The 24,763-nt window shown below is 46.1% G+C and overlaps 1 protein-coding gene across 2 annotated transcripts; it reads left to right on the top strand.

The window, feature by feature from the left end:
- The first annotated feature begins 410 nt into the window (after positions 1-410).
- LOC112224507 (neurabin-2) lies at positions 411-24,585 on the top strand. Of its 2 annotated transcripts, XM_024388103.2 has the most exons (11): positions 411-956; positions 1,093-2,693; positions 17,949-18,081; positions 18,399-18,519; positions 18,903-19,007; positions 21,108-21,240; positions 22,720-22,872; positions 22,977-23,030; positions 23,430-23,659; positions 23,895-23,988; positions 24,244-24,585. In XM_024388103.2, the coding sequence occupies exons 2-11, from the start codon at positions 1,230-1,232 to the stop codon at positions 24,292-24,294; spliced, it is 2,538 nt and encodes an 845-aa protein (XP_024243871.1). In that variant the 5' UTR covers positions 411-956; positions 1,093-1,229; the 3' UTR covers positions 24,295-24,585. The 2 variants fall into 2 exon arrangements, with proteins under 2 accessions (XP_024243871.1, XP_042162102.1); XM_042306168.1 differs by having other exon boundaries at positions 411-2,693.
- Positions 24,586-24,763: the final 178 nt, after the last annotated feature.

Below are 24,763 nucleotides of genomic sequence, written 5' to 3'. Positions count from 1 at the left end.
TTTACATCAAATATGTAGCTATGCTACTATATCTAGCCTACACCTTAGACTATGTAATCTTAAACTATATTACGGATCATTAAAAAAAGTAGACTAGGTTAGCCTTATGCCGCATTGAAAATGCCACTATGTACTGTATGCGTCAGGGTGTGCACAACATGGCCTATCTCAATGGGAGTTCTGCTTCTTTGTTCCATATGTTGTAATTTCGAATAAAAATACATTAATGGTCGTTATGTTAACCGTTATCTGCCTATATATTCTGAGATAGCTCATTTACAGTCTATTCGTAGCTAGGGAAAACGCATTGGACTGACACGGTATGGAGCGCATTATTTAGATGCAGACTACGAGGCATAGTCTACTCTACGCCCTCACAAGAATGTAGGCTATCACCGACTACTGCTAAAACATTGTATAACATATTATCATCAAACGTGTAGGCTAGACAGGCACTAGTGAATGCAGGAAGCGACGATATAAAAAGGATACATCATCATTGGACACAGTAATCTGATGCATGCTGGTTTTGATTTCGTCAGGGTCCTAAAGTGCCCAAAAAGTGTAAAGAAGATTTCTGTTGATTTGTCTCGTCTACTTGATATCATAATTGTAATTATATAGAACTCGTGTATGGAGTAGACCTTCACATATATTGATTATCGCTAGGCTAATATTCAAGGACTAAAAACGTAGAGTGAACCCGACCGGTGCTATGACCCAGTTTCGTCCCATCCTCCGTAGCGGTCTGCTTTTACGCGAGCGAGGAGGACCCAGAGCCAGAAATCAGCAGTTCAGAAAATCAAGAGATCAAAATGATGATGCTGCTCTCGAAAAGGGATTAAACTGAATAAATCTGTCGTCAGTGGAAAATACAGCGTTCATTGGGTTACTGTTCCAGTTTTCTGCAGTGATGTTTTTGTAACCAGGGCATTTTCTCCAGGTTTTTCCGTCAGGTTGGTGTTTTAATTACTAGCGAGTTTGACTAATGAATGCATCGTTTTTCACTTTCCTCCATTCCATAGGATTGGGATACTGGATGCACGCGGCCTAAAACAATAACCGTTGTTTTTTTATTCTCCTGCTATTCAGTTCTAGTCGGCACGTAGGTTCACCGTCTCCCCAACAGAATTGACTGTTGGTGAGAACGGACCGATTTGTGCTGACAACCGAGGAAGAGAAAGGGAGAGATGCCGTTGCTGAGCAGCCGTTGTGAAGCTTGACTGATCATGATGAAGACCGATACCTCATCTTCCAAGAGCACCGGCTCTGGTTCGACGCTGAGGAGCCCATCCCCACACCGGAACGCATACGAGGCGGGGATACAGGCGCTGAAGCCTGTGAAGGACAATGCTGCAAATGGCGATTATATGCAGGAAGGCCCCCGCGGCCGCCGGAGCTACGGCTCCAACGTGCACCGTATCAAGAACATGTTTCAGCAGATGCAAGGCCCAGGGAGCACATCTCCCGGCAGGGAGGGGGAGGGAGGGGAGGACCTGGAGAAGACTACTGAGAGGGTGCGTCTCTCCCTCCCCAGAGCCGGTAGCCTGAATGAGAATGTGGACCACAGCGCCTTGCTGAAGCTGGGATCCACTGTCTCAGAGCGGGTTAACCGGTTCAACCCCAATGCCAAAGCAGAGAATGGGCAGGCTCCCCTAGCCTCATCACCCAGCTACTCCAAGATGCAAGAGACACGGAAGATCTTTGAACAACAGCAGGCGGCACAGCAGCTGGAGCGGGAGAAGCAGGCCGCTGCCACCAACCGGGTCCTGCTGAAGACAGAGCGGACCTCTGGCCTGGGCTTCCATGATGGCAGGCTGGACGTGGTGGCCCGGTTCAACGGCAGCACAGAATCCCTGGACAGCCTGGACACCACCGAGGCTGTGTCCCCCACTGTCTCCCAGCTCAGCGCTGTCTTTGAACGGGCCTCAGAGCTCCGCAACAACCTGCACCGCCTCTCCTCCACCCCTCCACTGCCCTCCCGGGGGGTCAGCACCAAGGTGGGGGTGCAGCTCAATTCCAAAATCATCTCCAAGAGGGCGAACCGTGCTTCTGCCCTCCCAACTGCCAGCCAGGAGGAGGAGGGTGGTGGGGGGCGCAGCCAGAGGGACCTGGATGGGCCTCCCAGAAGCCTCAGGGCTGCCCCCTCATCCTCCTCCACCTCCGATGGCCTGAATGTAGGGCAGAATGGAGGCCACAGTGGCCCGACACTCCCCAAGCCCAAAGAGGGCCGGGATAAGACTGGAACCCAGGCCAAAGCTGAAGGCCAGTCTGAGGATCACTCTGGTGACCAGGAGCCCTGCAGCAACTTAGTGAAAGCTGACATCCACCACATCTCTCTGGAGAATGGGGAGAACAGTACAGAGAGCGAGGCCCAGGTGAGGGAGACCTCTCCCAAGGGCACTAGCAGTGAGAGAGGTAGGCAGGGTGGAGATGGAGTGATGGGCCAGGGGGGTACAGCGGAGGAGGGAGAAGAGAGAACTGTAAAGGATCAGTCAGGGGGAGAACAGGTGGATATCAGAACGTACAGCGCAGTGGGGGAGGACTCTGGAGGGAGCCAGCGGGATGAGGAAGAGGAGGATGAAGATGAGCCGTATGAGCCTGAGTCCAGCTGTCATGAGAAACCTGGTCTGCCTGAAGAGGAGGACCCTCCACCCAGCCGGAAGATCTCCTTCAGCACGGGGCCTATCAAGGTGAGCTCACACTCTAATAGAACATACATGGTCACGTACACACCATTGCACTGCATTCAATTATATTTAACACGTCACAGTCCTTTTGTAGTAGTGTTTGACTTGGTCACTACCACGGATTTCCTTCACGCCATACATTACTATACGCTTAGTCCCCCCCCTTTCCTCCTCTCCTTCTGTGCCAGTAGCCTTGTTCCCAGCCAGTTGCCACTGCCTGCCTGCATTCCCACTGTGCAGCTGACATGGCCCTGAAAGAACCAGTCTGTCGATCCTTATCTGAAATGCAGCGGGAGCTAGCGGTAGCTCCCTCTCTCTCTCTCTGTAGCTCCCTCTCTCTCTCTCTCTGTAGCTCCCTCTCTCTCTCTCTCTGTAGCTCCCTCTCTCTCTCTCTCTCTCTGTAGCTCTCTGTAGCTCTCTCTCTCTGTAGCTCTCTCTGTAGCTCTCTCTCTCTCTCTCTCTCTCTGTAGCTCTCTCTCTGTGTAGCTCTCTCGCTCTCTCTCTCTCTGTAGCTCTCTCTCTCTGTAGCTCTCTCTGTGTAGCTCTCTCGCTCTCTCTCTCTCTGTAGCTCTCTCCCTCTCTCTCTCTCTGTAGCTCTCTCCCTCCTCTCTCTCTCTCTGTAGCTCCCTCTCTCTCTCTCTGTAGCTCCCTCTCTCTCTCTCTCTAGCTCCCTAGCTCCCTCTCTCTCTCTCTGTAGCTCCCTCTCTCTCTCTCTCTGTAGCTCTCTCTCTCTGTAGCTCTCTCTCTCTCTCTCTCTCTCTCTGTAGCTCTCTCTCTCTCTGTAGCTCCCTCTCTCTCTCTCTCTCTCTCTGTAGCTCCCTCTCTCTCTCTCTCTCTCTCTGTAGCTCCCTCTCTCTCTCTCTGTAGCTCCCTCTCTCTCTCTCTCTCTCTCTCTCTCTCTCTCTCTAGCTCCTCTCTCTCTCTCTCTGTAGCTCCCTCTCTCTCTCTCTCTGTAGCTCTCTCTCTCTCTCTCTGTAGCTCCCTCTCTCTCCTCTCTCTGTATCTCTCTCTCCCTCTCTGTAGCTCTCTCTCTCTCTAGCTCTCTCTCTCTCTGTAGCTCCCTCTCTCTCCTCTCTCTCTCTCTCTGTAGCTCCCTCTCTCTCTCTCTCTCTCTCTCTCTAGCTCTCTCTCTCTCTCTCTCTGTAGCTCCCTCTCTCTCTCTCTCTCTCTCTCTGTAGCTCCCTCTCTCTCTCTCTCTGTAGCTCTCTCTCTCTCTCTCTGTAGCTCCTCTCTCTCTCTCTCTGTAGCTCCCTCTCTCTCTCTCTCTGTAGCTCCCTCTCTCTCTCTCTCTGTAGCTCCCTCTCTCTCTCTCTCTGTAGCTCCCTCTCTCTCTCTCTCTGTAGCTCCCTCTCTCTCTCTCTCTGTAGCTCCCTCTCTCTCTCTCTCTGTAGCTCCCTCTCTCTCTCTCTCTCTGTAGCTCCCTCTCTCTCTCTCTCTCTCTGTAGCTCCCTCTCTCTCTCTCTCTCTCTCTGTAGCTCCCTCTCTCTCTCTCTCTCTCTCTGTAGCTCCCTCTCTCTCTCTCTCTCTCTCTCTGTAGCTCCCTCTCTCTCTCTCTCTCTCTCTGTAGCTCCCTCTCTCTCTCTCTCTCTCTGTAGCTCCCTCTCTCTCTCTCTCTCTGTAGCTCCCTCTCTCACTCTCTCTCTGTAGCTCCCTCTCTCTCTCTCTCTCTGTAGCTCCCTCTCTCTCTCTCTCTCTGTAGCTCCCTCTCTCTCACTCTCTCTGTAGCTCCCTCTCTCTCTCTCTCTGTAGCTCCCTCTCTCTCTCTCTCTCTCTCTCTCTCTCTCTCTCTCTCTCTCTAGCTCTCTCTCTCTCTCTCTCTGTAGCTCTCTCTCTCTCTCTCTCTCTGTAGCTCTCTCTCTCTCTCTCTCTGTAGCTCTCTCTCTCTCTCTCTCTGTAGCTCCCTCTCTCTCTCTCTCTCTCTGCTCCCTCCTCTCTCTCTCTCTCTCTCTCTGTAGCTCCCTCTCTCTCTCTCTGTAGCTCTCTCTCTCTCTCTCTCTGTAGCTCTCTCTCTCTCTCTCTCTGTAGCTCCTCTCTCTCTCTCTCTCTCTGTAGCTCCCTCTCTCTCTCTCTCTCTCTGTAGCTCCCTCTCTCTCTCTCTCTCTCTCTCTCTCCCTCTCTCTCTCTCTCTCTCTCTCTCTGTAGCTCCCTCTCTCTCTCTCTCTCTCTCTCTCTCTGTAGCTCCCTCTCTCTCTCTCTCTCTCTCTGTAGCTCTCTCTCTCTCTCTCTGTAGCTCCCTCTCTCTCTCTCTGTAGCTCTCTCTCTCTCTCTGTAGCTCTCTCTCTCTCTCTGTAGCTCTCTCTCTCTCTCTGTAGCTCCCTCTCTCTCTCTCTGTAGCTCTCTCTCTGTAGCTCTCTCTCTGTAGCTCTCTCTCTGTAGCTTTCTTTCTCTAGCTCTCTGTAGATCTCTAGCTCTCTCTCTCTCTCTGTAGCTCTCTCTCTCGGTCTCTCTGTAGCTCTCTCTCTCTCTAGCTCGTTCTCTGTAGCTTTCTTTCTCTAGCTCTCTTTCTCTCTGTAGCTCTCTCTCTGTAGCTCTCTAGGTAGCTCTCACTCTCTCTGTAGCTCTTGCTCTCTCTCTGTTGTTCTCTGTAGCTTTCTCTCTGTAGCTTGATCTCTCTCTCTCTCTCTCTCTCTCTCTCTCTCTCTCTCTCTCTCTCTCTCTGTAGCTCTCTCTCTCTCTGTAGCTCTCTCTCCAGCTCCCTCCAAAATGCTCTCTGTCTCTCAGTAGGTCTCTCTCTCTCTGTGTCTGTAAATAATTGTTAGGGAGGAACAAAGAGGCAGAATAACTAGCGTAGCTGCTTTCTTATTGTGTGTTAGGATAATCATGACAGGCTTGACTTGTTAAAGGTCAACAGCAGTGGTTGGTTTTATATCGATGGCGGTAATGCACCTAAAAAGATAGGTGTACACTGCCATTAAATCCAAAGAAGAAGAAGAATGGTTGAGTTATATTGGCTGGTTGGTTCATTCCCATGTGCTTTACTAAGTTACACATGAGGAAGAAGTAATATTGATGATTTCTCTCAGCATGGTAAAGAAGTTATCCAGATATGGCTGTAGCCTCCTTTATCCAGACTTAGCATATTTAATTGCCTGCTTATGGGCCATATACTGGAGATGGCTTCCCATTTTATTCAAACTCGTTAGGTAGGTTTATGCTACAAGAACACCTATCCCAATGGGCAATAAACAAGTTGTCTGGCTTTCACAGAGAAGTAAACATTCACACATTTGCAATGTGTTTTCTACAAACCGATATGATATTGATATTGAATAAAAAATGAAACTGATATTGATTTTCCGTATCGTTGCCCATCACAAATGACTCTAGACATAGACGTATGTTATTGTAGACCCCGTAATAAGCTGGAGGCTACATCCATGTCAGGGCAAGGAGGGTAGAAGTTGATTCAGTGACTCTACTGACTGGGAAGTGTAATGATCCACGAAGCAGCGTACGATTCTCTGCTCCCCCAGCTCAGTCATGAGCTGTGTTCCAAATGGTAACCTATTCCCTATATAGCACACTACTTTTGACCGGGGCACACTGTAGGGAATGAGCTCTGGTCAAAAGTAGTGCCCCACGCAGTGCAGAAGTACTATTTGAGAAGGTCCGGTCAGTAAAATGTCCTAGGTGTTAAAGGTCCAGATGGATATTGTCATTTATCAGCATAGTAACAAACCCTGCCTTGCAACCCATGTGACCCCAAACTGTTAACACTCCTCTTGTTGGCGGAGAGAAAATGTTGCTTTTTTAAAGCTGAGTTCCTGCAATTCTACTAATTTTTCCATGCATTATTTGTGTTTATATGATACCAGGGGTCAATGTGATACCCGACTGCGCCACAACCCCCCCCAAATAATATTATTGTTTTATTTACATTTTGTAGTCGGGACCCGCGGTCCGTATTGACCCAGTTCCGGATCCGGACTGTGGACTGTGTCCGCCGGTTGAGTATGGGAGATGTAGGGAATGGTCGTTGGTCAAAAGTAGTCCACTATGTATGCATCTCCCTCACTAGCTTTAAGCACCAGCTGTCAGAGCAGCTCACAGATTACTGCACCTGTACATAGCCCATCTATAATTTAGCCCAAACAACTACCTCTTCCCCTACTGTATTTATTTAGTTATTTATTTTGCTCCTTTGTGCCCCATTATTTCTACTTTGCACATTCTTCCACTGCAAATCAACCATTCCAGTGTTTTACTTGCTATATTGTATTTACTTGCCACCATGGCCTTTTTTTGGCCTTTACCTCCCTTATCTCACCTCATTTGCTCACATTGTATATAGACTTATTTTTCTATTGTATTATTGACTGTATGGTTGTTTTGCTCCATGTGTAACTCTGTGTTGTTGTCCGTGTCAAACTGCTTTACTTTATCTTGGCCAGGTCGCCTGGTTAAATAAAGGTGAAATAAAATTGTAATAATAAAAAAAGAAAAATGTAGAGAATAGGGTGCTATTTGGTATGTAGACCTGTTCTCTGCTACCCCAGTTCAGTCTCCCTGCCCGGAGGTCTCCAGCATTAACATGGAGAGTAGAAGCCCTAGCTCTGCCAAGTCAAGTGTGCGTTGATACTATTAAGTCCCACACTCACACATGCAGCGCCAGCTCAAGCAGCTACTGAAACAGCTATCATGACCATCCAAGTTCTCTCTCTCTCTCTCGAACAGAGTCATGCATCGTCAAATTGTGTTTGACCAATGACGCAATTGAATCAGTGTTGTTTCCATGTAATTTCACTCCAAAGTGGAATAGACGTTGAATTGATATCTGTGCCCGGGGGTAGGCTATTTCATAAGTTATGTTATGTTTCAACCAGTTATGATAACCCATAATTCCAGATCACTTCAGTAGAAGTTGTGACCCTATGAGAGTATCAAAAAGAGAGAACTGTGACTTCCTGTAGGGTTTTACATTGGCTCGCCATCTGCGTGGTGTGACAAAGCAGCGACAGCTCATTAGACCTAACAGAGAGCAGAGTGGGTCGGTCTGTGCTGTGGTCTTGTACCCGACAGTAATAACAATAATCTATTGCATTTCTGTCACGTTTTTTTTTCTAACAGAAATAACACTCAAGGCGCTTTGTGGCTGACTGTCTCCCTGTCTTTTTGATATGTTCAAGTAGAGCTCGGAAAGGAAACCGAAAATTATAGACACCAATCAACTTATCGCAGGCATTTTGCTGATCTCGTTCGGTACAATATATTTCAGAAATGTGCAGTTTGAAACTAAATGTGTTTGCTAATGTGGCTGAGAGTTAATGGGATAATTGCTGTCTACGACCATCAAACTAGTGGTGGTAGTTTAAAGGATCATTGATTAAAAACGCACCTGAAGGGTAGAACTTGTCATTCTATTTATCGTCATCGCATCAATTCAAGCAATTTTCTCTCAATATGGATTTTTGTCCATATCGCCAAGCTCTATGTTCAAGAAATCTCAAAGCGATTTGTGGCCGACTGTCAGTCTTTTTGACATGTTCAGTCTAGTACTACTGTACCCAACAGTGTCTGTACTCTGAAACCCTCCCATCACACTGACACAGTCCTTCACTCTGTATCAGAGTCTCTTTTGTTATTTAGATTGATGTGGGAATGCATGGGACTCAGAGGAAGGACAAATTGAAGGCCCTTTATTTGGTGGCTAAAATGTCATGGTTTAATGACTGCCAGGACTTTGGTCACACAGTATTGTCACTAGCTTTTTTGTTGTTGCTGAATGTCTGTTTGTCTCTGTGTATTTTTCTTCTGTGTCTTTCTTTTGCTGTTTCTATTTCTATCTCACTGTCTCTCTATCTCTGTGTGTCTTTCTCTCTGTCTCTGTCTTTCTCTCTGTCTTTCTCTCCTTCGCTGGTACAGGAAGTGCTCGTGCTTAGCCATTATTTTGTGAATATTTCCCCCTCATCGTATCTGCGCTCTCTCTCTCTCTCTCTCACCCAGACGCCCACACATAGGAGTTGTTGTGGTGACAGCCACTGGGGTCTGTGTCAAATGTATTTCTTTTTTTTCTCTCTTCTCAAACTGGCACACACAGCATCGCTGGGGTAAAGTTCAGTTCACACTACTGGCTTTGTTCACTCTAACACCCTCCTCTCTCTCACTCCCTCTCTTTTTTTCTCTTTCTCCATCTGTCACCATTCTCCTCTTGTTTTATGATAAGTTGATAAAAATAGCAGCATTGTAATTACCACAGACAGGCCTCTCCTTTGGGGGCTGTCTGCTTGTTTTAAACACAGGAACCTGCTCTCCGGTTCCTCATTTCTTATTTGTTTTATTGTCCTTACTCTATATTTCCTGTTTTACATCACTGTATTTCATAACTGTTCTCTCCTATTCTCCTGGTACAAGATGCTTTCAATTATTGATCCTAATGTTGATTGGAGTGTGTGTGTATCATTTTTTACAAATAATCTCCTTTGAATTTGTACCGTGTGTAGAAAAAAACTCTGCAACGTACACTCTTTCAACCAGGGACAGAATTCCCCTTTGTCCCTCTTCAACTATCTTTCCACCTCTGTCCATTCTTCACCAAGAATCTGATGAATATTTACAGCCTACACAGTGGCATCCCATAATAGTCGGAGCTAGCTTCAGTCATGAATACACATTTGATTGTTGTTTTTTTACACTGTCTGCAATTCAAACAAATAAAGAATACACAAATATTTTTTTGATGTGATTATAGCCCAGTAGACTTTGTTGACTAGATATTGAAATGGGTTGAAAACTTATTTAGCAGGTATGTTTGCAAGCGTTAGTAAAATTGAGGGTTTTTACTTGGACCACAAGGGAAGCCAGAGAGATGTAATGCAGAGAGATGTAATGCAGAGAGATGTAATGCATCACAATGTGGCCAGGTATGAGAAAACGGGTTCACTTGTAAGGGACAATTGGCCAGTCATCTCACACACTGTACTACCAAGTGAATCTAATGGCCAGTCACACATTGCCCATGAGAGGGGGATGGGGGACCAGACAGATTATCAGCAAGGTCATTCTGTCCCACTTTTTTGGCTGGGCTGCACCGTATTATACAGTCTATGGGCTGGACTGTATTATACAGTCTATGGGCTGGACCGTATTATACAGTCTATGGGCTGGACTGTATTATACAGTCTATGGGCTGCACCGTATTATACAGTCTATGGGCTGGACTGTATTATACAGTCTATGGGCTGCACTGTATTATACAGTCTATGGGCTGCACCGTATTATACAGTCTATGGGCTGCACCGTATTATACAGTCTATGGGCTGGACCGTATTATACAGTCTATGGGCTGGACCGTATTATACAGTCTATGGGCTGGACTGTATTATACAGTCTATGGGCTGGACTGTATTATACAGTCTATGGGCTGCACCGTATTATACAGTCTATGGGCAGGACCGTATTATACAGTCTATGGGCTGCACCGTATTATACAGTCTATGGGCTGGACTGTATTATACAGTCTATGGGCTGGACCGTATTATACAGTCTATGGGCTGGACTGTATTATACAGTCTATGGGCTGGACTGTATTATACAGTCTATGGGCTGCACCGTATTATACAGTCTATGGGCTGCACCGTATTATACAGTCTATGGGCTGGACCGTATTATACAGTCTATGGGCTGGACCGTATTATACAGTCTATGGGCTGGACTGTATTATACAGTCTATGGGCTGCACTGTATTATACAGTCTATGGGCTGGACTGTATTATACAGTCTATGGGCTGGACTGTATTATACAGTCTATGGGCTGGACCGTATTATACAGTCTATGGGCTGGACCGTATTATACAGTCTATGGGCTGGACCGTATTATACAGTCTATGGGCTGGACCGTATTATACAGTCTATGGGCTGCACCGTATTATACAGTCTATGGGCTGGACTGTATTATACAGTCTATGGGCTGGACCGTATTATACAGTCTATGGGCAGGACCGTATTATACAGTCTATGGGCTGCACCGTATTATACAGTCTATGGGCTGGACCGTATTATACAGTCTATGGGCTGGACCGTATGTATACAGTCTATGGGCTGGACCGTATTATACAGTCTATGGGCTGGACCGTATTATACAGTCTATGGGCTGGACCGTATTATACAGTCTATGGGCTGCACCGTATTATACAGTCTATGGGCTGCACCGTATTATACAGTCTATGGGCTGGACCGTATTATACAGTCTATGGGCTGGACCGTATTATACAGTCTATGGGCTGGACCGTATTATACAGTCTATGGGCTGGACCGTATTATACAGTCTATGGGCTGGACCGTATTATACAGTCTATGGGCTGCACTGTATTATACAGTCTATGGGCTGGACCGTATTATACAGTCTATGGGCTGGACCGTATTATACAGTCTATGGGCTGGACCGTATTATACAGTCTATGGGCTGGACCGTATTATACAGTCTATGGGCTGGACCGTATTATCAGTCTATGGGCTGGACCGTATTATACAGTCTATGGGCTGGACCGTATTATACAGTCTATGGGCTGGACCGTATTATACAGTCTATGGGCTGGACCGTATTATACAGTCTATGGGCTGGACCGTATTATACAGTCTATGGGCTGGACCGTATTATACAGTCTATGGGCTGGACCGTATTATACAGTCTATGGGCTGGACCGTATTATACAGTCTATGGGCTGGACCGTATTATACAGTCTATGGGCTGGACCGTATTATACAGTCTATGGGCTGGACCGTATTATACAGTCTATGGGCTGGACCGTATTATACAGTCTATGGGCTGGACTGTATTATACAGTCTATGGGCTGCACCGTATTATACAGTCTATGGGCTGGACCGTATTATACAGTCTATGGGCTGGACTGTATTATACAGTCTATGGGCTGGACCGTATTATACAGTCTATGGGCTGGACCGTATTATACAGTCTATGGGCTGGACCGTATTATACAGTCTATGGGCTGGACCGTATTATACAGTCTATGGGCTGGACCGTATTATACAGTCTATGGGCTGGACCGTATTATACAGTCTATGGGCTGGACCGTATTATACAGTCTATGGGCTGCACCGTATTATACAGTCTATGGGCTGGACTGTATTATACAGTCTATGGGCTGGACTGTATTATACAGTCTATGGGCTGGACCGTATTATACAGTCTATGGGCTGCACCGTATTATACAGTCTATGGGCTGCACCGTATTATACAGTCTATGGGCTGGACCGTATTATACAGTCTATGGGCTGGACCGTATTATACAGTCTATGGGCTGGACTGTATTAGTCTATGGGCTGGACCGTCTATAGGGCTGGACCGTATTATACAGTCTATGGGCTGGACCGTATTATACAGTCTATGGGCTGGACCGTATTATACAGTCTATGGGCTGGACTGTATTATACAGTCTATGGGCTGGACTGTATTATACAGTCTATGGGCTGCACCGTATTATACAGTCTATGGGCTGGACCGTATTATACAGTCTATGGGCTGCACTGTATTATACAGTCTATGGGCTGGACCGTATTATACAGTCTATGGGCTGGACCGTATATACAGTCTATGGGCTGGACCGTATTATACAGTCTATGGGCTGGACCGTATTATACAGTCTATGGGCTGGACCGTATTATACAGTCTATGGGCTGGACCGTATTATACAGTCTATGGGCTGGACTGTATTATACAGTCTATGGGCTGGACCGTATTATACAGTCTATGGGCTGGACCGTATTATACAGTCTATGGGCTGGACCGTATTATACAGTCTATGGGCTGGACCGTATTATACAGTCTATGGGCTGGACCGTATTATACAGTCTATGGGCTGGACCGTATTATACAGTCTATGGGCTGGACCACCCAACGCAATGCACACCACAGTACAGTCCTGCAGCATGCAGCCTCTGTGTGTCGTTTCTGTATGTGAAGGCTAGGGCTCTGAGACTGCAAGTAGCAGATAGTTCAGAACAGGCAGTCTATGAATGAAGATGTTAATAGGACACAAGACAACCAATCTCATCACTTTCCATCCCATAATTCTACTTTGGTAGTTGAAGAAAGCTCTGACTAAAGTGCCATTTCAATGGGACATGGGGAGAATCTCAATTGCGTTGCCTTGATTCCTCACGTCCACTCTCCTCGTCTCCTTCTCAAAACCCATTGGGTGAGATTGTCAGAGGGGAGGGATCTCTGACCTTTGCATCCAATGGGTTTTGAGGAGGCCAGGACAGAGGATGCAAAGGAATCAAGAAAATGCCATTGAGATTCTACCATGCACGGAGAGCAAATAGTATACAGTGAAAACTAACATCGTGTAAAAAAGAAAATGTAATAGGAAGAGCGACTAAGAGTTTTATAAAAAAAGTGTGAAACTCCCCAGTGGTAATGTTAATAGGTTAGCAGCTGAACTTGTGGAGAGACTGTGTGGAGAGGAACATGCTATTTCTGTTGTGAGAAACCAGCTAAACTCACCCGTCAACACCACATCCACACAGCCTATTGGGTTTAAGCCAGATTTGGATTTGTTTTTGGGGAAAGCAACAAGAGGAGGAACAGGGTAAACTGCTTTCTACTAGGACCGTGTTTCCCAAAAAAGGAAAACGTGCACCCTTTAGGGATCCTGGGGACAGAGGTTGGGAAACCCGGTACCAGGAGGATGTAACCACTTGACCACAATGTTACCCAACCACATCCCTCCCAGCCAAGGGCTGTGTACCAAGTGGCATCCTATTCTCTAGTTCAGGGGTAGGCAACCCCGGGCCTGGAGTGCCGCAGGCACTTCGTGTTTTGGATTTAACTGACCTGGAAGACCAGGTATGTTGAATTTAGGCAATGCACACTGTGTTGATCAAATCTTCAAGTTATTAACCTAGTTTCGACACAATTGTCAGGAAATGCTTCAGGAAGCTTTGTTTCCCCTTCACTACATTTGACCAGGGCCATAGGGACTAGGGTGCCATTTAGGGTGCAGCCAAGGAGTCATTGTGGTAATTGTTGAAAAAATATATAACAGCATGAGGGCATGACCTCTATATACCTCCCATAGTACCAACCTAGTCATTTGTGTGTTGCTGGATGCTTTTTAATATGTGATACATTCCAAGCGGTTTCCCTGTTTGGATTCCCTGTTCTGACACAAACAGAAGGCGTTAGCTTAGTTTAGCTACTGGCTGCACACACTGCTTTTGTAGGGCGATTGGTGGCAGAGAGGGTTGGAGGGAGGGGTGTTCCTGGCCATCTGTTATCCACTGTGACCTATTATCTGTCACAACTGGAGCAGCAGCAGCATGTATCCTGCCCCAGCCTCCCCCTGCCCCTGCCCCAGCCTCCCCCTGCCCTGCCCCCCACCTTAATCCCAATGTTTGTCTCCTGAAAGGGGGAAAGGCAGGCTCATGTCGCTCATTGACTGCCACAATGCCACCTTATCTACCCCGCCCAGCTCAGTCAGTGTTCAGCGACTCTGTGTGTGCGTGCATACAGTACAGAAGGGAGGGAGGGAGGATATGAGAGCATCATGTAAGATGATCAGTGTCTGTCTGGCCTTTAGTGGGATACTCCCATATAAGGAAGAAGTAAATCTCTTGACTTTGGAAGGAGAAAGTGTTAGCTTTCTGTGTGTGTGTGCGTGCGCCATGTCAGTGTGTGTGTGAGTGTGTGTGCGCCATGTCAGTGTGTGTGTGTGTGTGTGTGTGTGCGCCATGTCAGTGTGTGTGTGTGTGCGCCATGTCAGTGTGTGTGTGTGTGCGCCATGTCAGTGTGTGTGTGTGTGTGTGCGCCATGTCAGTGTGTGTGTGTGTGTGTGCCATGTCAGTGTGTGTGTGTGTGTGTGCGCCATGTCAGTGTGTGTGTGTGTGTGCGCCATGTGTGTGTGTGTGTGTGTGCGCCATGTCAGTGTGTGTGTGTGTGTGTGCCCATGTCAGTGTGTGTGTGTGTGTGTGTGCCATGTCAGTGTGTGTGTGTGTGTGTGCGCCATGTCAGTGTGTGTGTGTGTGTGTGCGCCATGTCAGTGTGTGTGTGTGCGCCATGTCAGTGTGTGTGTGTGTGCGCCATGTCAGTGTGTGTGTGCGCCATGTCAGTGTGTGTGTGTGTGCGTGTGCCATGTCTGTGTGTGTGTGTGTGTGTGTGTGCCATATCAGTGTGTGTGTGTGCCATGTCAGTGTGTGTGTGTGTGTGCCATGTCAGTGTGTGTGTGTGTGTGTGTGTGTGTGTGTGTGTGTGTGCGCCCATGTCAGTGTGTGTGTGCGTGCGCCATGTCAGTGTGTGTGTGTGCGTGCGCCATGTCAGTGTGTGTGTGTGCGTGCGCCATGTCAGTGTGTGTGTGTGTGCGCCATGTCAGTGTGTGTGTGTGTGTGTGTGTGCCATGTCAGTGTGTGTGTGTGTGTGTGTGTGTGCGCCATGTCAGTGTGTGCGCCATGTCAGTGTGTGCGCCATGTCAGTGTGTGCGCCATGTCAGTGTGTGCGCCATGTAATGTGTGCGCCATATCAGTGTGTGTGTGTGCCATGTGTGCGCCATGTCAATGTGTGTGCCATGTCAGTGTGTGTATGTGCGCCATGTCAGTGTGTGTGTGTGCCATGTCAGTGTGTGTGCCATGTCAGTGTGTGTGTGTGTGTGTGTGTGTGTGTGTGTGTGTGCCATGTCAGTGTGTGTGTGTGTGTGCCATGTCAGTGTGTGTGTGTGTGTGTGCCATGTCAGTGTGTGTGTGTGTGTGTGTGCCTTGTCAGTGTGTGTGTGTGCCATGTCAGTGTGTGTGTGTGTGTGTGTGCCATGTCAGTGTGTGCGTGCGCCATGTCAGTGTGTGTGTGTGTGTGCGCCATGTCAGTGTGTGTGTGTGTGTGCGCCATGTCAATGTGTGCGCCATGTCAGTGTGTGTATGTGCGCCATGTCTGTGTGTGTGTGTGTGCGCCATGTCAGTGTGTCTTTGCCTTGTCAGTCAGTGTGCAGAGCTGAATCTGCAGGCAGATGATGCAGCCCAACACAGGCAGGTGGTACAGAGTACAGACACATCTGGATGTAGGAGACTTGTTTCCTTTGACACATGTTAATACTCTATACTGTCTGAACTGTAGTTGGTCTCTGGTCACCAGGCCTTGGGGTCAGGAAGGGCCACCAGCTGTGGCCATTAAACTCGAGGAGCGAACTGCCATTTGAGACGGTGGCCAAATCCCAAATTACACTCTACTCCCTATGTAGTGAACTACTTTTCAATTCAATTCAGAAAAGTGGACAAATCAAGTTAAGTGCAATTCTATTAGCACTATGGTGGTGCTTCAGACACAGAACAAACAGGCACAGATACAATAAATAGACAAGAATAGGGCTTTGGTCAAACGTTGTGCCCCACATAGGGAATAGGGTGTTATTTCAGATGCACACAGTTAGAGAGCTTTGGGGGACCACTTTCAGTTGTTTTAACAGTTGATGTGCTAATGCCCTCAAACTCAAATCTGGACCTCCATGCCAGTTCCACTGCTTCCTATCATTCTTCCCCTCTAATCAGGGACCTGGGACACCAGGTGGGGTGTACTTAATTACCAGGTAGAACAGAATACCAGCAGTAGTCCGGACCTCGTAGGGTAAGATTTGAATACCCCTGTGCTAGTGCCAGGCTACATCCATTCACACGAAGGCGAAACATATTTTCTGTCTGCTTATAATCCAAATGATCCTAATCCGCCGAGATACAAAGGTAACCTAAATCACACAACCTATTTAGACCATATGCCAAACCCACACCATTGGTCTACACCAGTCAGAGGTTTACTGGTTTAGGTAGTCATTAACGTGTGTGTGTGTTCCTAAATGTATAGCTCTGAGCTGGCATTTACGTGGTCATAGGCTGCGTCGTCAACAGTATATGTACGGTACAACGGCTGCTTTGATGCAAGACCTCTTCTGGGTGTTCTATTTGAAAACCTTTGATCCAACTGCACAGACCTAGATACAGTTTAGCCCAGCCAAAGAAATGTGCCTCACCTCAACCTTCCTAGTATTCAATGATGTATGAAAACAGATAATAGTCCATTTAGTTCTCTCAGGGGGAGGTTGGTTGAATCATAAGGGCAATGTCAAATCTGACAAGCACTTCACTGTGGTTGCTACGGAGACAGAGACCATGTGATTTAGATGACACTGTACAAGCAAAGAGGTGTGTGTGTGTGTACTGATTACTGTGAGACGGGCACAAACAGATGACGAAAGGTAGCAAACATGAAGACCGTTGTAACAGAGAGGAGGAGGGTTATTCATTTGGAGGGAAACGATTAAAAGATGAGAGGTTATATTGGGGAGTTTGGAGAAGAAGCAAAAGAGGGAGATGTAAAAAAAAAAAAAATTAAAAGCCAGAGGGAATGAGGAGAGTGAGAGAAGAGAATAGGTTATTGGGGATGGAGAGAAAAAGAGGAGAGGAATGAGGGATACGAATGGGAGGGTGAACAGTGAGATGGAAAGAGAAGAGAGGGTAAAGTACCGAGCAGGTCCTGTGTAGCTTTAGTAGGAGAGTGGTTATGTGAGGTGCACATGTGACCTGAGCCTCCCTGGAAGACCAGAGAGAAGAGTGGCCGAGAAAGAGAGGGTGTGTGTGTATGTGGCAGCTGCAGTGGCCAGGACTGCATTAGAATTCTGAAGGTGCTTATGTATACTGTCATGGGCTAATTCCCAAATAGCTCCCTATATAGTGCACTACCCATAGGGCTTTGGTCAAAAGTAGTGCACTATGTAGGGAATATGGTACCATTTGGGATGCAAAAATGCTGTTGGAGCTGGGCTAAAGTGGAAGCTCTGCTCTGAAATGGGTCACTATCTATTTTATGAGAGGTGCCTGGGTTTTATACCGGGGTTGATTTGAAGTCTGTTACCTGAATATAATAGCATTTTGGTAGTTGAAACAAGCTTTAACTGGCAAAGTTGGTGATGGAAATGGTTTGTGTCCATTTTTATTAGATGAATGACGTGACAGTATATTGCACTAAACACTATGTGGTCACCCTTTTCACTGTGTCCCACCTCCATCCCACCTCCATCCAACCTATCAGAACATAATGGAACTAAGGCCCTCTTCTGACATGGATAGAAACATCCTCATACTCAATGATAAACCTGCAACTACTGCTCAATCAGTAAATCTATCAACAACAACAAAAATATATTTTATAAAGCCCTGTTTACATCAGCAGTTGTCACAAAGTGCTTTACACATGTACCGCCTAAGTAAAAAGTATGTTTAAACAGTTTTGTAATAAGCTACTTTGTGTTCTCTTCATCTGTCAGGTGTTTGCCACCTACCCCAACGAGGACTATGATCGTCGGAATGAGGACGTGGACCCCATGGCTGCGTCTGCAGAGTACGAGCTGGAGAAGAGGGTGGAGAGGCTCGATCTGTTCCCCGTCGAGCTGGAGAAAGGTACACCTCAGCTCAGTTACCCCATAACCTTAATGTGGCAATCTGTGATTCGAAGAACAACAAAGAACATTCCAGATTGCTTAAGAAAACTCCCCTTCACAGAACTGTAAAGAGGAGTTGTAATCGCCATTCTCTTGAGACAATCAGAGATCAATCCCCTCACTCAATCAGCACGCATCGATCATCCCTCCATCTGCCTTCCAGTTATCCCTTCTCCCAAGAGGGATATTCTGATTTTAAAAGCTATTATGAAACAAAAGAGCATTTAATTTTCATCATGGATTACGATGATTTTATTGTTTTCTCACTGTCCTCAGATGGGGATGGGCTGGGTATCAGTATCATTGGGATGGGGGCGGGGGCAGACATGGGCCTGGAGAAACTGGGCATCTTTGTCAAGACGGTCACCGATGGAGGAGCAGCGCATCGGGATGGCAGGTACGTTACAAAATGGTGGCCTTCATCTACGGCTTTTCCAGCTACACTCCTGGCAGACTTACCTGAACAGGTTCTGCATGATGTAATACATCTAAGAAGTAATCAAGCATGTGAGATGAGCCAAACGTGTATGTCTAGTAGTAGTATTCACATCTCTGTCTAGCTTGTGGATTTTGATATGTTATTGCTTTTCCACAAATAGGTTTGGAATAATAAAGGGAGTCAATTCGGTCGCATTACGGTTCCTTGCGGGAGCAGGTCTCGCTAGCAAAACAGATTTCTACCTCCGAGACAAACCTGTATGAATGGTTGAATGAAAAAGTAAGCATATTATAAGACTGTGGTGCTGAGGTTGTTGTGCTGCTTTGTGTTTCTCCACCCAGGATCCAGGTGAATGACCTGATCGTGGAGGTGGATGGGACCAGTCTGGTGGGGGTCACCCAGACCTTCGCTGCCTCCGTCCTCAGGAACACCACAGGCACTGTCAAGTGAGGATATGTTTTTGGCAATAGTGCGCTACTTTTGACTAGGGTCTATAGGGCTCTGGTGAAAAATAGTGCACAATATAAGGAATAAAGGTGCTATTTGGGATGCACACTTTGATGCAACACTCTGATGTTACAGAGGCTTCTAGTTCATTCATTTTTAGCAGGTTTCTTTTCCTCACCAACTAAACCCAGCAAAAAAATAAACTTTTTTTTCAGGACCCCTTTTTCAGGACCCTGTCTTTCAAAGATGATTTGTAAAAATTAAAATAACTTCACAGATCTTCGTTGTAAAGGGTTTAAACACTGTTTCCCATGCTTGTTCAATGAACCATAAACAATTCATGAACATCCACCTGTGGAACAGTCGTTAAGACACTAACAGCTTACAGATGATAGGCAATTAAGGTCACAGTTATGAAAACTTAGGACACTAAAGAGGCCTTTCTACTGACTGAAAAACACCAAAAGAAAGATGCCCAGGGTCCCCGCTCATCTGCGTGAACGTGCCTTAGGCATGCTGCAAGGAGGCATGAGGACTGCAGGCCATAAATTGCAACGTCCATACTGTGAGACGCCTAAGACAGCGCTACAGAGAGACAGGACGGACAGCTGATTGTCCTCGCAGTGGCAGACCACATGTAACATCACCTGCACAGGATCGGTACATCCGAACATCACACCTGCAGGACAGGTACAGGATGGCAACAACAACTACACCAGTTACACCAGAAACGCACAATCCCTCCATCAGTGCTCAGACTGTCCACAACAGGCTGAGAGGCTGGACTGAAGGCTTGTAGGCATGTTGTAAGGCAGGTCCTCACCAGACATCACCAGCAACAACTTTGCCTATGGGCACAAACCCACCGTCACTGGACCAGACAGGACTGGCAAAAAGTGCTCTTCACTGACGAGTCGCGGTTTTGTTGTTCAAACTTGTTCAGTTTATGTCTCAGTTGTTGAATCTTGTTATGGTCATACAAATATTTACACATGTTAAGTTTGCTGAAAATAAACGCAGTTGACAGTGAGAGGACATTTGTATTTTTTTGCTGAGTTTACTACTGCCTTGAGAACAATTAGCTACTGAGAGGGAATAGAGTTGCCTTGATGGACGCCTCTCTCAAACACTTGAATACAGACAGTTTAAATGACTTCATCAAGTCTAATCCCTACTCTATTTTCTTTGTAGTACTGTGTGACGCGAGACTCCGTTAAGGTTTTCTGTCCACATTTTCTTCTTAGTTTTGCAGTGGCTTTAGACTCTAGAGAAGACTGTCTAAATGACCACATCCTCCCACATACATACTGTGTAGACCAGGGCATGCAGAGTAGTCAGTCATCAGAGGTCAAATGGGGCCATGATGAAGAGTGAAAACTTCCCTTCGAGATACAGCAACAGAACCACAGACAAAGCTGAAACTCACGTTTGAACCATGGAAGAGCATAAAAACATCACCATCATGCTCACAGCAGGCATCAACACAATTATCATTCTGAAATGCCAGAGGGGTCTATTTGTGGCTGACTGAATGGGGCACCAGAGTCGCCTGCCTGTTCCTCAATCCCCAGCACTGCTTTGTCGTTGTATACAGGCTCATTCATTCATAATTATGGAACTAGTGATCAGTAGAGCTATGGAGGTAATTGTTAGTGTGTGTAATTGTTGTGTGACTTTAGAGAGAGCTCATGCATTATAGATCAGTAGACGGGGAAGGAAGGGTTGAGGCAGGCAGGCGGTCAGTTGGGCCTATTCATAAAAATGTCAGCCATGGGAATGGATGGGTGAATGAGGTTGGGAACTGTGTTTAGCATTTAATTACCTGATAGTTTACGGGGGGGATTCTAAGGCTGTTGTGGTGGTCTTGATAACTGACTGACTATGGGTACTCATTCTGAACGGCACTACTCCGATTCCTCTTACATAGCTGAGGAGAGTATTACACTGAAAAACACGTCTCTCTCGGAGCATATTGGGTCAAGGTTGAGAGGTTATATAATTCAGATTATTTAACCTCTTGCTAAGGGACCATATCACAGAGGTTCCTCTTATTGCAGTCCACATAGAAAGCCATTTTCAAAATCTGTAATTGTATGCAGGTTTCTGATTGGTCGGGAGAAGCCGGGCGAGCAGAGTGAGGTGGCCCAGCTGATCCAACAGACCCTGGAACAGGAGCGCTGGCAGAGAGAGATGATGGAACAACGCTACAGCCAGTACATGGACGACCAAGAGGTAGGTCTACAACCAGTCTAACCAACCAGTACATAGATGACCAGAAGATAGGTATACAATTGGTCTACAACCAGTATAGGTAGGTCTACAGCCAGTACATAGATGACCAGAAGGTAGGTATACAATTGGTCTACAACCAGTATAGGTAGGTCTACAGCCAGTCTACAGCCAGTACATAGATGACCAGAATGTAGGTATACAATTGGTCTACAACCAGTATAGGTAGGTCTACAGCCAGTCTAACCAACCAGTACATAGATGCCCAGAAGGTAGGTATACAATTGGTCTACAACCAGTATAGGTAGGTCTACAACCAGTCTAACCAACCAGTACATAGATGACCAGAAGGTAGGTATACAATTGGTCTACAACCAGTATAGGTAGGTCTACAGCCAGTACATGGACAACCAAGAAGTACAGTACAGATGGACAGACGGACAGTTACTACCAGAACGTGTCCAATAAGAATACAGATGTTTTCTTTATGTTGTGAAATGTTTTGATACTTTGTGCCTTAAAGAACACGACCCTGAACACGGCTAGTTTAGAGAGGAACTGAAACCTGGTCACTATTTTAATTTAAAAAAAATTATAATACGTATTTTTAGGTAAATTTTTCCCTCTGTGTGTTCTCTTTTACCCTTTAGGATTAAGATACTGTATGTGTGCCAATCACATCTTTGTCAGAATTGACCCAAAGACGGTGGCTGTATCGAGTGAGCTGAATGGGCGTGTGTCCTTAGCTACGCTGTTACTGTCCAGTATAGCCTCCAGACAGTATAAACACACGTGTGCTTCCCAAATGACACCCTATGGGCTCTGGTCAAAAGTAGTGCACTAAATAGGCAATAGGGTGCCATTTGTGATGCATACCAACAGGTCAGTTTAGAGAGCATAGGCCAAATAGGATAAATTAAATTCTGTCTCCCTAGGACTTCTTTTTCAAAATGAATCAGTGTTTCTGATGTTTTGGCCTCTTCATCTCTGGGTTGTTAGGTTAGAGATTTTAGAGTACTTACAACCCAAAAGGATGATTTTTTTTCCCTCTAACCTCTGTCCAATCAAAATCCTATGAGGATGCAGGACATTCTTATGTTCTCCATCTTATTACGTTGACATGCAGAATGATGGCATAATGGTTGAGGGTTTGTTCTGTGTTCCCTCCCCCAATCTAGGGATGCTCTTCAATGGTGTTATAGGCCATCTAGTGGCCAGTCTCAGTACCAACCAACCATTTATTATTTTATTTTACCTTTATTTAACTAGGCAAGTCAGTTAAGAATGCATTTTTATAACCATGATGCTGTTATAGTAGCAGCAGTCACAGGCATTTATAAAAATACTGTGAAATGGGATTGATGGAAGCATATTGAACCTATTCAAATATGCAGACACTTTGGCCCTGTCAATTAAGAGCTGGAGATCAATTAAACCCCAAACCGAATAGTTACTTCGGGCTCACCGGTCCTCTTTCCCCAGGATGGTGAATATGGTACTGATGAGGAGGAGGATGAGGAGGAGGAGGTCAGCCCCACGGAGCCGTCTGCCATCGAGGTGTTTGACCTGGCTGAGAACGAGGACATCTCTCCCCTGGAGACGGACCCTGAGAAGCTGGCCCATAAGTACCGGGAGGTGAGAGGAACCAATAAAGATAAAGGGCGGTGTCGCCCTGTTCCTTATATACTGCACTACCTTTTGGACAGATTTTGCAACAACTTCCTTAACTCTCTCCTCAGCTTCAAATAAAGCATGCTGTAACACAGGCAGAGATCCAACAGCTGAAAAGAAAGGTAGGTTATGTTGTATTATGTTGCTGCTATGCTATGTTGTCTTAGGTCACTCTTTATGTCGTGTTGTGGTTTCTCCCTTTTTCGTGATTGTGTGTGTGTGTGTTGTCCTATATTTTTATTTTAATATTTTTAATTCTAGCCCCCGTCCCCGCAGGGGGCCTTTTGGTAGGCCGTCATTGTAAATAAGAATTTGTTCTTAACAGACTTGCCCAGTTAAATCCAGGTTAAATAAAAGAAAGTTATATTGTGATTGTTATTAAATGTGATGTCCCAATGTTTAATTGTACAGTACATCTACTACTTAATTAATATTCAGTGGCATTTACGGCCAGTCCGTTTGTCTACGTGTGTGTGTGTGTACTTACGCGCATCTGTGTGTGTACTTCTCCACACTCCCAGCTGAACCATGCAGAGCAGGATAAGCAGCGCTGGCGTATGGACAAGAACCAGCTGGAGCAGACCCTGCAGGAGAACAAGGAGCGCATGGAGAAGCTGGAGGGCTACTGGATGGAGGCCCAGAGTCTGTGTCAGGCTGTGGACGAGCACCTGAAGGAGACGCAGGCCCAGTACCAGGCTCTGGAGCGCAAGTACAGCAAGGCGAAGCGCCTCATCAAGGAGTACCAGCAGAAGTAAGGCCGGGCCATACACACACACACAGAGGTTGCATTGCTACTAGCGTTAGCGCAATGACATGCTAGCTGTTCCCATAGACTTCCAGTCATGGAGCCATTGACTATCCATTTAAAAGCGCATCTCTGCAGAAAAATATTTTTGCAGTGGCAACAATTTGGGCCACCGCTGCTAAATTAATATAGGGGAAACACTGAGTGTGATTAGTGTCTCTCTGTGACGTCTCATCTGTAGGGAGATTGAGTACCTGAAGAAGGAGACTCAGCGCTGTGTACAGGACGGGGCCGAGGCATCACTGAAGGAGGAGTCAGGACAGCTCCATGAACAGGTAATAGTGGAGACTGATGGCTGTATGTGTGGCTCCAACACCAAGGTTTGTGTGTTCGATTCCTGCTGGGGCCACCGATACGAAAAATGTATGCATGCATGACTGTCAGTTGCTTTAGATAAGTGTCTGTTAAATTATATATATTTCATTGTGTGCAGCCATTGGGGAGACAATTGGTGAAGCAGAGCATTGGTAAAGTTTCTAGTAGTCTATCATAATACATAACTGTAACCTTCTGTGTTACTTTGGTTGCAGGTAGCAGATCTGGAATGCAGGGTTGAAGAGCTGAAATCTGAACCTTTATAAAAGCCTGGTTTCCTATGTCTCTTCAAGAACATGAAGTGAATACCAGGATGTTAGTGTATTTTCAGTGGGCCCAGGGTATTTCTTGCCTCAAACTTTACTATTGGTTTGCGGTTGCATACGTGTACCCTCAGGCTTTGTATTGCTGCATATAATCTCTTTATCTAACAACCCTTTTAATCCTGTTTTTGTTTGTTTTGTGAATATTTCCCATCTGGTAATATTGCCAACGGCTACTGGTTTGTCTGATAGTTTAATCAACCATTTTCTTAACATTAAAAAAAATACTGGCAAGAACTTCTGTGGAGCTCTAACCGTTGCTGTTCCGTATTTGGCCATTTGATAGAAAAGTGTTTGAGTGAATTAGAAAACCAGGCTTTTGATTTCAATTGAAAAAACAAATTCCTTTTCTTTGTTTTGTGATGTTTTATTTTCTGGGGTTGTCATTTTACAGCTGTAATACTGTGTGGTT

The sequence above is a fragment of the Oncorhynchus tshawytscha genome, linkage group LG25 (genome assembly GCF_018296145.1).
Source record: "Oncorhynchus tshawytscha isolate Ot180627B linkage group LG25, Otsh_v2.0, whole genome shotgun sequence".
In the NCBI taxonomy this organism is placed as follows: Eukaryota; Metazoa; Chordata; class Actinopteri; order Salmoniformes; family Salmonidae; genus Oncorhynchus; species Oncorhynchus tshawytscha.
Note: the sequence above shows the minus strand (reverse complement) of the source record. Positions and strands in the feature narration are given on the sequence as shown.